This window comes from Gossypium raimondii, chromosome 7, assembly GCF_025698545.1.
Source record: "Gossypium raimondii isolate GPD5lz chromosome 7, ASM2569854v1, whole genome shotgun sequence".
NCBI lineage: Eukaryota > Viridiplantae > Streptophyta > Magnoliopsida > Malvales > Malvaceae > Gossypium > Gossypium raimondii.
Window position 1 is genome coordinate 51,251,049 of NC_068571.1, and position 13,512 is coordinate 51,264,560.

The 13,512-nt window shown below is 34.1% G+C and overlaps 2 protein-coding genes across 2 annotated transcripts; both read right to left on the reverse strand.

Annotated features, from left to right (window-relative positions):
- Positions 1-553: 553 nt before the first annotated feature.
- Positions 554-1,821, reverse strand: LOC105804465 (kirola). The gene is made up of 2 exons (XM_012637126.2): positions 1,568-1,821; positions 554-1,083 (listed from the first exon to the last, which is right to left on the reverse strand). The coding sequence occupies exons 1-2, from the start codon at positions 1,755-1,757 to the stop codon at positions 818-820; spliced, it is 456 nt and encodes a 151-aa protein (XP_012492580.1). The 5' UTR covers positions 1,758-1,821; the 3' UTR covers positions 554-817.
- Positions 1,822-6,236: 4,415 nt separating this feature from the next.
- Positions 6,237-11,342, reverse strand: LOC105804396 (protein EARLY FLOWERING 3). Its single transcript, XM_012637037.2, has 4 exons — positions 10,599-11,342; positions 9,558-10,387; positions 7,680-7,731; positions 6,237-7,561 (listed from the first exon to the last, which is right to left on the reverse strand). Exons 1-4 carry the CDS (start codon positions 10,812-10,814, stop codon positions 6,545-6,547), a joined length of 2,115 nt encoding a protein of 704 aa, XP_012492491.1. The 5' UTR covers positions 10,815-11,342; the 3' UTR covers positions 6,237-6,544.
- Between the last annotated feature and the right edge of the window lie 2,170 nt (positions 11,343-13,512).

Consider the following 13,512-nt stretch of genomic DNA (forward strand, 5'->3'; position numbering starts at 1 on the left):
TAAATATGATATATTCAACAACATAGATTAAAAATATGTATACACAAATGATTACGATCCTTTATTTTATAAGAATCTACATAATATTTGTGAAGTGTTCTAAGGAAGCGTAGCAAATACGTAGAACGAATTGTACTCGGAATCAACCTAAAAGAGAAAAGAATATATATGTTAAAAAAACTTAAGTTAATTTATTAATTTTTCATGCCACCAAGAAAAGCAACTGTTCTGTTTAATGAAAGGCCAAAAAACCTTAAATTTAATGTTTTAATTTCTGAAAAGGCCTAAAAGGCAATTCTCCCATTTAGTCAGACCCCTTTGGCTACTTGTCTATGTGTTAGATTTTTAATCTATGCTATTTTTATGTATATATGAGTTTGAGTCTAAATTATTTAGAATCCTCAATTATGATGATATTAATTTAATTCTACTTTGTAGTTGTTGGAACATTTATTTATAATAATGTTATTGTTGTAGAGTCTTTAAAAAATCGAGCTGGACGATTAGCGATGAAGTGTCAGTGGCATGTTGCACCCCAAACAGAGTGTCGACAGGAGGAGAATGAATCTTATTTTATTAATAATACATAGACACAACGATCAAAAGCGAATTCATTTTACATGTAATTACGATCAAAAGTAAATTTATTTTACATGTAGTTAAGACCTTAGTATTATTTATTGACGCATATACATCATCAGGTACTCATTAATATGTCTTTCTTTTTCTTTTTCTTTTTTTAATTTAAGGATTCATACTTAATTTCCATACCATACAATAGTTATTGTCAATATTCCCTTTCCGAAACAGAACTTGATTAGGCATCAAGAAGATAAGCATCGATATTCTTGGTCAAGCACATCATGTAGCTGATGTACTTGTCTGGATCAGGGATGTTCTCGTTTTGCTTTTCGAATTCCATAGTCCATTTCACCAAGCTCCCCTCACCCATGGGCGTGATGTTAAAGATGCTCCTCCAACTCTTATAATAGTTCAAGATTTGACCCTCCACCATTTTGAAAACCATTGTCTTGTTTTCGTCGTCAACGTTCTCAAGTATCTCTTTAACCATTTCAGACTTACCTACAACACGCATTAATTAGCCATACAAGAAGTATATATCATATGCTTCACATTGTGTGGAAAGCGCGCAAAAGTATTTTAGAATATTTTAGAGTCTATGTATTAGGAGTCAAATTTTATTTAGTTTTTTTATTAAAAAAAAGGACAAATCAATCTTTTTACTTTAGATTAAAGAACAAATTGGTTCTTCCGTTAAATATTTCATCAATTTTGACTATTAAAAATTAATTCTTGTACATTAGTATAAAGTACTTATGGCATGTCATGTGTCATTGTCTAATTATTCTATTAACTACGTCAGTTTTTAGCGGTAAAAATGGATGAAAAATTCAACAGAAATAATTTATTTGCTCTTTGATCTAACGTACTAGTTTACCCCTTTTTTTTGTTAGTAGAATGGACAAAATATAATCGGATTCCTAATACACGAGGAAAACATATTTATATACGTGATTGTGTGAGCTATATATTTGATGGTATTTACCTTCGGAAACATAAGACCAAAGCCTGACGCAGCCGACAGTATTCCAATCACCTTGAAGAAGTTTGCCATCTATCATTAATCCGTTGGACATCTTTGGTATCAAATGGGATTTGATCCTGAATGTATTGTAGAACTTCTCAGCTGGTGTCTTGATCACTATTTGGCAATCCATCTTCTTAAGTTGAGCCATAGTTTCACTTCGTAGGAGACTAAGAATATAATTGAGAGGACTTGAATGCAGAATCGTTATGTCTGGTCGAGTGTCTTATATAGAAAGATGATGGAACCCTTCGAGTCCCTAATGAGAACAGAAATATGTTTGCATTTAAATTATCAAATATTAGACAAAAACCGGTTAGTGGTGGGGGACTGGGGATCGATCAAGTGTATTGATTCGATGAAAATTATGGACCAATGTCCACAGCTTTTTCACCAATGCTAATGGATTGGAATCTCTAATTGGTCTACCAAGTTGATTAATAAAACAGAATAGAACTTCTAATTAAAAGGGAAATTGAGTGGGATAGCTTTCCATATATTATTACAACTTTGGTCGATCGAGAATATTTTCAACAACGCTTTATGTATTTTAATTCTCTATCCTCCCATATTTTCAATTATGTCAGTGTAGAAGTTTTCAATATAATTATATTTTTCATACAGGTAAGTTTTTAAATAAATCTAATATCATTATCATATCGATCAATAAGCTATGGCCAGCTAAAAGGTATCCAGGACTCCGCTGCTATGATCACCATATTTTCCACCAGATGTAGATGATGGCGATTTAGTTGACAAAGTATAGTCATCCCCTGTTGGAGGTGTTGTATATCAGATCGTAACGGTTCCAACCTCCGGTTAGTGTTAACATGATTGTGAAAATTTGCTTTCCACTGCTTATTAGGAGTCTTGCAACACCAACACATGATACTGAGATTATGAAAGCGAAATAAGATAGAACGTACCAATAACAGTCGACAATGTAGTTTTGAGTCTCCTCTAATCGTCCTCCATATGATGATTTGATTGCCTTTGGCATCCATGGCTAGGGCTGCACCACCAGTTAGGCCCGTACTATGATTGGAATGCCTCCTCAATACCAGATGCCTGACATCGTAGTGAGGAGACAGTGCAGCGGTCATGTTGGACGGTAGATTCTTCCTGAAAAGCTCTCAAGATAGAAATGGCAAAATAGTTAGCCTGAAGAATACACTTCACTGGAGAAGGTTTTGTGTGCGAAAAAACACATGCATTTCGACTTTTCCAGATAGTCCAAACGTTTGGAGCAATATAAGAAAGAAAATGCCTGATTCGTCGGGTCCTGGTGGAATATCGTATTCAATATTTGGTACAGCCATAGTTAGATACTAGCTTCTTCAATGGTGTCAAGTCTAAAATTCATGTACCTTCCAAACCAAATAGCCTTCGCGAAAGAACACTCTTTGAACAAACGGTTCACTGACTCAGATTCCCTTTGGCACATGGGGCAGATATCATTTTCAACAATGCCTTGATTTTTGAGTTCAACATACAAGGGCAAACAATTATTTAACAACTTCCAAACAAATATTAGTACTTAATATGGTAATCTCAATTGCCATAGCTTTCTCCAATTGCAGTGTTGGTTGGTAGGTAAGGAATGAGGGAATGGTCCGTAGCTAGTCATAAGCACTTTTAACAGAAAAATTACCGCTATGATTGTATTTCCAGACATATTTATCCTTACCTCCAACCATGGAAAAACCCCGTGAACACAACTCTTAGAGTGTATCCCACATTTGATTATTAGAGTCTATGTATCTGTGACAAGTAGTACTATAGGGCAAATAATTGGGATTAGTTTTGGTGAACAAAAGAATTGGATAGAATAACAACATTTTCCCCTTCCCTTTTACAAATATCACGTCCGCATGGAAGGTTGTTCAAAAACCAAGAGTCAGATTGCCAGAGAGGCAAATCAAGAAAATGGTGATCGTGACAGTATTTCCCAAGTAAGATGCTTCAGGTAAAGTTCTCCTGATCTATTAGCATTCTCCAAGCTTTCTTGCAGAGAAGAGCTTCATTTAAGAGCTCGGTACCATGGACACCCAACCGACGTTGTTCAACAGGGGAGCATAATTTTTTCCAAATTGACGTGTAATTTCCACTTGTTTAATGCAAGACATGACATATAGAGGAATAGATGACAACGCAAATTTTATAAGATTATATCTTCCCCATAGAGACAGTCACTTGGCTTCCCATCCTGCAAGCTTAGTCTGAAGTTTGTGGATCATATGACGAAAGGTACGGCAGATAGCAAATGTATTTTTTAATTTCGCCGAGAGATTCTAGACCTCTTTATGACTATTTATTTGATGAAAAAGACAAGAGGTATGGTTTCGTATATTTAGTGATTGTGAAATTAATTTCTTGGATACTAAAAAATAAATAAGATAGCCAAATATGAAATTGTCATGATAAGAAAAGATAAAGTGACACCGTAGTTTGTCAACTGTAGAAAGAATATTCTTTATGACATTGTTTTGCGAAAGAATGGATAATTGAACATGGTGAGAATGTTAGTGTTGTGAATTTTCAAGACACAAATAAAAATAAAGTTTCATCATGTGATATGGACAATTAACATAGTTATGTTGAAAATTTGAAAATTTAGGGATGAGATACAAGCCTATAATATTTGATGGTCTAAAGAGATAACAGTACTGTGTAAGAATATGTAGTAGCATTAAAGAACAAGTATTCGTCATTTGCAAATAGGAGATGGAAGACGGGAGGGCATGTCCTTGCGATGCAAATACCCCGTATCACTTGCTCAGATTCAGCTTTTAAGAGCAATAATGAAAGTATATTTTGACAAAAGGGATCTCCCTAACGTAGGCCTCTACTAGGGACAAAAGGCTCCGTACGACTACCATTAATGAGGACTTGATATGTTAACTGAACTAATGCATTGGTGGACAAGCTGCTTCCAATGCTTGTTAAATCCCATGATTTCCGTTACACAAAGCAAGAAATCCCAACTTATGCGACTACACGTCTATTTTGAATACCCTTCCCTGTCTTCTTTCACTAGATGGTATAGATTAGTTCACTCCCGAGCAGCACGTTATCCATGATGCCTCCACCATGAATGAGTGCATTCTGAAAAGGGGTAATTAACTGCTTCATGAAAGGCTTTAATTAATTAACTAACATCATACACTACCTCTTACATATCACGTTGCAATGACTAATCTGTTAAAAATTTATGATGAATTCAATTGTTAAATTTATTAGTACATATAAAATTTTGAATTGATCCAATATCTTTATCATATAGATCTAAAATATAATTTATATTAATATATATTTATTAGTTAAAAGTATTTTATATAATAGAAATAATTAAAAAATTTAAATTTACTCCCAACTTTAAATAAATAAAACATGAAATGTGGCAATTAAATTAATAGTAGAAAAAATTGTTTGATCCACCAAAGTTTTAATAATATTTGGAAACTCAATTTCCTTTTTAATTAGAAGTTGTAATCTGTTTTATTAATCAAACCACTTAGAGAACCCAATCCATTAGCATTGGCCAAAGAGCTGAGGACATTGCTCATCCAATCAACACCGTTGATCGATCCCCAACACTCTCCACCAAAGATTGAAAGTAGAAATGAAGGCTGACGACAGAAACCAAAGGTTTATGCTTTAGGTTTTTAAGTTTTAATATTTATAAGTTGAGTATCACCATTAGTCAAATTACGGGTAATTTTCGTTTCCATCACTTAATTAAAAAATTATAATTTGATCACTCATTTTCTCACTTAATTTTTTTTAATTTTAATTTTTCCAATTTTTAAAAATTTAATTTTATCATCTTATATACACTTAGGAGCAAATTAAAGTATAAAAATTGAGTATTAAAATTATTATACCAACTAAAAAATGGGTGACTATCAAAATAATTTCAAAAATTTAATGATCAAATTATAACTCTTTTAATTAATTGACCAAAATAAAAGCTTGCTCTTAATTTAATATAATTTAATAACTAATGGTGAAATTTACCATAATTTCAATTAATACCAAATCACTAACTAACAAAAAAGAAGAAGGAAATACTAGTACTAAATAGAACTATGAATAATTTGTCCATAAAACTAAACAAAAGCAAACCAAACCATGTGAGGTTGTAATCAAAATAGACAATCACAAAATGAAATTAGGTATTAGTATGTATTGATATCATTATATTTCAATATACTGATTCAAATTTGTCAGTACTTTTAAATATTTTCATAGATATATAAATTATTTTTGTATATAATATATTTAATATACTAAACTTAATCAAATGATTATATTTTAATTTAAATGAAATAATAAAAAAATCAAGATATAAGGTAAAAAGTCAATTTAAAATATTAAAAACTTGTACCAATCGGTCTGAACCACTCACCGGTACAAGACAATATTGATCGAAACGAAGTTTAAACTAGTTACTAATGATTTAAAACCGAAATGTAAATACACCGACTAATAAGATTGATACCGGCATGATACCTAATATCATGGTTGTAATGTAATGAAGCATATGGTTGAAAGAAGAAAACTCAAGAAATTAAAACTAGTTTGCACTAAAAGAACCTATTGAATCAATGATACAAGAAAGATAAGGACATTCAAAAGAAGTCATCAGATACTATAATTATACCATCATGTTCAAAGAGCTTCTGTTTCTCATAAAAGGGTCTTGAATCAGCCTAAAAAATGCAGAGATGAAACAAAATTCATATTACATTGACTTGTAATCTCTCAAACATATATCTACATATGAATAAACTATAACCAGAAAACATGTAAGAAAATGTTACACCAAAAAGTAAGAGATAATAAGAGATAATATTGTTCAAGCAGCACACCTAGGTAGATGGAGTCCACGATGATTTACCGGTAATGGTTTTGTTTGATATGTAAAGCAAGCTCATCTTAGTCCCGTTGCTTTCTCTCTTTCTGTATAGATTGGAAAATTCGTGCCGCTGATTCAGTGGCTGACCTTGGATTATGAGGCACAACTCGTATCACTCTCGTCCTCTGGTCAGTTTCGCGAGGCTTCAAGGCTCCCTCCAGATTGGCTGGAGCTGTAGGGAGAAGTGAAGGTGTATTTTTCCCTTCAGAGGTGCTACGGGTCCCGTCTTTCTCTGTTCTCTCACTAGGACTGCTTGCATTACATCGTTGTTGCTCAGCATCTTTAGATGCTTGATACTTCGTGACAGGAGGAATAGCACCATTCTTCTCGTTCGGCAGATTAGATGAACTTTGTTGCTGCATGTTGAAGTTAGCTCCACTTCCAGATAACTGGACACTTTGGGCATGGGACCCCACTCCGGCAAATTGGGTCATCTGTTCCATGGCAGACCCTGAGAATGCCGGGTTCATGACTGGCATACCATAAGGAGGAAAGTAAGAGTGACCGCCTAAAGGAGTGCCTGGTAGAGCCCCAAGTCCTTGATGAGGAGTTGGAACTCCGTAAGCTGATGTCATGAAGTTTCCGGTCATTGGATTTTGTCCAAAAGGTCCACAGCCTCCACAAGCAGATTCCATGAATCCAGGTCCCGGATAGGGCTTGTATATCAGTCCTTCAGAGGGGGACATGACAGGGACCAGCCACTGGTGCCCGAGCATTTGATTGAAACACCAAGGGTTCATTTTGTTATCACCATTAGCTGGAGAAAGTGGTGAATTTCCAAGGAAAGGCCCATTATTTGAAGGCTGACTACCATTTTTCACAGAAGAGAGGGATGTCCTACCAACCGCATTTTCTGCTGAACATTCCATTTTACAACTTATCTTCTCAGCATCATCTTTGCGATTATTTTGTGGCACTGGTTTTACAATTAACTCTTGAGGAAGCTTCTTTACAGGAGAGTCTTTGAAAGAAGGTTTGCTCAGATATGCTGCATCCTCAAGCAAGATATGTGGTGATCCAGCAATTAATCTCTGAACCTGTTTCAACCCAAAGTATGAAGCATTTTAACTATATATATTCAAGTATCTTCATGTGTATGCATGTATCCATATGAGAACCGGAAGAAATGGATAAACAAGTCAAGGATCACCTTACCTTAATCAGCCTATGTAACTCAAACACTTGTACAGCAAATACTCTTTGTTGACTGTAGAGAGTAACAGGAGTTTATCAACAAAATGTTGCAGAGGTCATAATAAACAGTTTTAACAGAAAAAACTGCTGGCAGGTAAAAGGGGAAGATCAACTGGATACTCATCACAATAATGCTTGAAAGCATCAACTGGACACAGTTCTGATATTATGCATACAAAATTTGCTTCATATGAGGACAAGGTTGCTAAAGTAGTTCACAGGTAAAGAGTTTAAGCTTATTATTCCTCTCACTTTTCCTCAAATCCTTGTTTTATGATGTGGGGAGGGGTAGTTTGTAACTCATTCACAACTGAATCTCCATGGGATGAAACCTTCTAAAATAACATCAGGCTCAACAACATACCTTATGCACTTTGTAGCAATTAGATATTTCTAAAGCAGAATCCAACAAATAGAAGTCAATTTCATGCAAACAAATATGCTAGCATTATGTTGAAGAAAACACCAAAATAAACAATCTAGCTATATCTATAATAGTCAATCAGAAGAATTCTTCAATGTCACCTTTGAATCGGCCAAATATAAAAACATTAGTTTCAGTACAATAAAATCAAAGCCAAAGCCACATGCAATTGTTGCAAATAGAATATTATCAATTTATAGAATGTACACAAACAGATATTTCCTTGCATAGATATATGTGCAAAATTGAGTAAAACATATCGTAGATGTACAACAATTAGCAGCTGAAACATAGGACGGAACTATTAATCTAAATTGCAGTAGACCTATAGATCCCAATACCGCATAAATCCTTCACCACAAAGCCCAAAATATCAAGCTAGACAAAATCCCTTTTGCCAAAATATCCATCACCAACTTATAAAGAATTTAAAACATTTCCCAGTTACCCTCCTCCAAGATCCACCCAACATTAGCTCCAGGGATAATCCTCCGTTGCTCCTTCTCCTGCTCAAGACCTCAGGATAAAAGGTGAAGAAAGCTGCACCAACCCAAGACAAGAATATATCTCAAATGAAGATAAGCAGACACGGAATAAGAGGAGTTCTGCTGTCTCAGTTGTTGCTTGGACAAATTAGGATAGCCCTCTCCCTGCTAGAAGATGATCCATGGTTAATACGTTATTGAGGGCCTCTGAACACATAAAAATGCCACTTTGAGCAGAACTCCGGATCATTACTTCTCCCTCCTTCAAAGCCATATTACTATGCTCCATAATATATCATTTATTCCATATTCTACTGTCAGTAACCTAAATTGCATTCAGCATACTAAAGTCAACTTTAACCTGTGATAATAACTAGAATAGTGATCCTAGTCAATGCCCAATTGTAGTTTCAACCAAGAGAAAATATTTAAAATGCTTAATGTCTTTACAGCTATTTCTAATTGTCTAACTTTCATAATGATTGAAAGCAATGCTTCTATTTCTACATAATAACCATGGGGCTAAAAGTTACAGCTCGATACTGTAACAAGTGAGAATACAATAGAGCAAACCTCAGAACATATAATCACATTTAAACTAATAGTAACATACCATTCAATTAAATTATCATGAAAACATTGCATGGATAAATGCTATGTCAATATATCAAGTCAGTACAATAATTTCACTATTGGAACGGGCATCACATTGAATCATCTAATCTTAATATATACTACACCTCTTGTTCCACCCCTCCTCCTAAGGGACCTAAAAATTTTCTTGTTTAAGTTCTCATTCTCAAAGGCACAAAACTTGCACTGTTTTTTCGTCATATGTACGAGTGTATAATCTGAGTAAGTATTCACAGAGATAAAAATCCAGAAAAGTGAAAAAAATCCAAGACGATATACTTAACAATGAATGCTTACTTAACAATAGCTCTTCTTGCTTTCCAGAAACGCTTCTGACCTATTATTCCCACCACGTCATCAGCAGAGATATCCAAGCCTGATACAATATCCACCGCAGAGGTCTCAGAGACATCATCGCTTTTATCTCCATTTGCCCACTGCAGTGAGCCACAAGTCTTGTCTTCATGGCATTCACTGTCATTATTAGTTTCATCAGGAACACTGCGATTCCCCTCTGAATAAGACAGACTTCTCTTCCGGGAAAGGGTTCCCTCACCATTTTCTTTCATCAAGGAAGCATCATCAGCACATCCATTATCAACTGGTTGTCGGTCAGCTCTCAACTTTTCTACCAAGCAAGCATCAATTTCACGTGAACCACTTAATCTAGATGCTGGAATCTCTTCACAATATTGATCAGGGGACACATTGTCCTCTTTGGCATATCCATCAATCGTTTCTCTAGTTGATGAATTTGCAGCAGGTTTTATTGAGCGCTCCCTACTTGAGCACACTTGAAAGCTCCCTTCACTCTGATTTCTTACCTCCTTTCTTGAACCGACACCAGAAGAGCTACATCGATTTGTATCATTATCACGAACATTACAGACTTTTTCCCCATCAAACCCTTCCTTATTTTTGCAATGTTGCAGACCTGTCTCTGAATTAACAAAAACAGGAACCAAGAAATCATCTTCATCTCCAACCTTCTTTCTTGGTTCAAGGCGTGCCATTGGAGCATTTACACTTGCTCCTCCATGCTGTCGTGTATGAATCTTCTCAGCTTGATTAGTAGATGCCGAATTCGATACACGAGAAGGAAAAAGCCTATTTTGAAGGCAACTTCCCTGCAGGCATCAACCAGTTACAGCATGAATCACCATGACTACAAAATCACTATAGTTCACGTTTCATTTGCCTAAATACTAAGGAAATAACTAATCCCTCACCAAACCCACAACAGATATATAAAACAAGTCATAAAGAAAGGAATTCATCCCTTGTGAACCAATAAGAATAACAAAGAGACATGTAGATAAATTGCAAACACACACCAACCTGGCTTGAGGAAGTAGGAGGAACCAAACTGCTTGAATTACTTGTGTTAAGAGGCAAGAGGCCAGGGTTAAACCTCTGTGAGGGAATACTCAGCTGCTCATAAAGGGCCATCTTATTCCTTGGCGGAGCCCTCGGCCCTCCTTTTTCTGTATCATTAACATGAAGCCTAGGGAACATAGGCTCCATATTCTTCTCATCATCTTTCCCTCTTTTCATTTATCTTGTTTTCGATATCAAAATTTCAACCCAAATAATAATAATAACACAATTACCAAAACCCACTTTTGCATAAAATTCACGAAGATACCTAATGAACTACATCACCAAAGTTAAAACCCACCACTAAAAGCTCAAAATTTAACAAACCCATAAAGCAATAACTTAAATTGGTCGATGCCCAGACTTCAAAATGCACCTTTGACTTGGATTGAACAGTCTTTACAATAACGCAGAGAATAACCAGATCGGACAATGGTGATTTGCAACTCAAACGAAGAAAAAGGGGAAAAAGGAAATAAATTAAGGAAATAAAGAATCGTTTGGATATGGAAAAATTAAAAATGGTATAGTTGATAAAGAGAAGATAGATTAAATGAAAACGGTGAGAAAGGAGAAGGAAATTGAAGTGTAAGGTTAGGGATTTCTATGAAGAACAAGAAGAAGAGGCAACCATGGTAGGTCTGAGAAAAAGGGCAAAGCGTTTAGATTTCGGGCCCACTTTTGGATGGAACTAGAAGCTCCTTTTCCTCTTGGATTTTCTATATTTTACTCTCTGCCATGGTTGGCCCCCAACAATTCTTATCCATTTGAAATTTTTTAACCATTGAGTACTTTTCTTGCAAAAATACCCTCCTACCCCCCATTGGATTTTGCGTTCACATTTGGCACCATTTCTCGCTTAGACCTTTTTAAGTCTTTCTCTCTGGCGTCTTCCTGTTTTAATAAGAGGGTAAACCGGTAAACCACTTTGATTCATTTAACTACTAGTTTTTTTTTGTGTGTTACCTCAATATTACTAAAATTGTGTATGTGCGGCTACCCAGTCTAATATGAAGGAGATTTTAAATATATATATATATAGGTTCAAAAAATAAATTTGAAAAAAAAAATAAGATTTGTTTAAAAAATAAATCAGGCCTCATGTAAGGTTTTTTTGTCTAGACCCGACCTAAATTTGTAATAAAAAAAACTCTGGTGTTTTACTGTTGCTTTCCCACTTTTTACCTTGTTTTGCTATCATTTCACTATCATATTGCTATTATTTTGTGGTTAACGTTTGGAATTTGTATAATATTTGTTTTATTGTTAATTTTGCTACTATTTTAGAAGTATTTGCGTGTTAAATTGTACTTATTTTAGTGTTATCTAAATATAAATATTCGAATACTTTTCTCTTTATCTTGATGCTTGGATATCTCTCCATTGAATCTTGAAGTGTATTTATATCAATGAACAAATATGTGGACGTTTATAATTGTTGGGATGAATTCTAACCGTTGAAAGCATTCTCGAGACATGGCTAAAAAATAGCTATTATATAGCCATTGGCAAACCGAGACATGAATTGTGTCTCAAGACAATCAACCAATTGTCTCTAGACATACTACACAATGTCTCAAGACAAGCAGCTCTTGAAGCATATTTTTGCTTCGAATTTTTATGTCTATAGTCATATGTCTCGAAATTTGCATACCATAATCTCTTAAAAACATTTTAAAACATTTTGGTATTAACTCAAAAATATTTAGATAAATTAAAACATATTTGAAACATATTTTTAAGTATTTTGTAAGTTTTCGAAAATGTTTGATAAAAGTTTGAATCATATTAATAGAATTTTCAAATTTTTTTATGATACCCTTTGCATAGCAAGTGGATGTTGAGCTTCCAATTAATGAGAGAACCCCATCAAATGTTTAAAGCAAGTTAAAGTGAGTTTGGATGGGCGATTAGGTGCGGTGCAGTGCGGTGAGGTGCGTTTAGCTTACTTTTTGTCTTACGCTACAGTATCTAATCTCACCGCCACCGCTGTTTTTACACTAATCATAGGTAAACGTACTGTCCATCCAAACTCACCCTTAGTAGAATAAGGAGATTGAATTGGGGAATTTCCAATTTCAACCCAACTATCTTATTAGCCAGACCGAATCCAAACCACAAAGCTCATATAATGATAGATGACAGAAACTGAGGGAAAATTGACATCAACACACTAGCAATTGAGTAATTAGAATTTGGGGATTTAGGGTTTGCTGGCCTTAACGAGAGGAAAAAACTATTAAGATGATTAAAGAAACAACAAATGTGAGAGCTAGAGAATTATTTATGTTTTTACTAAAGACATCAACATTTATTTAATATTATATTTTTGTAAACTCGAGAAAATATATATTTAACTAAATAATTTTGTATATGTATTTTGAAAAGTAAATTTAGCTGTATATGTCTTACTTTGTTTAATATTATTTTTTTATAATTTTAAAAATACGAATTTTGGCGATTGTGTCTTATCTCGATTGGTACGGACCTTATTGCCAATGCATGAGGACGTAGATTCGAGATTTATGAGTTGAAAAGGGGTTACGGATAGTTTTAGATATTGTGTCAAAAAAATAGATACGATCTTGTTAAAAAAATACAGATTTCAACGCATTCAAATATTTAATATATTTTATTTTGAAAATTAGAGGGTTAGACTTAGTTTAAGCTTATTATAAAAATAAATAAATTTATCATTAAATTAAATTAAAAGGTCAATATTATTATTAAAATAGAAAGAGACCAAAAAAAAAAGTTGTGTTTGTTTCACTCGAAATAATTTTTAAAAATAGATTGAATTTTTGAAAATTTTATTATCTTTGGATGATTCTTTGTTAAATATTTTCATTGTTTGAAAAATTTTCTGAAAATCATT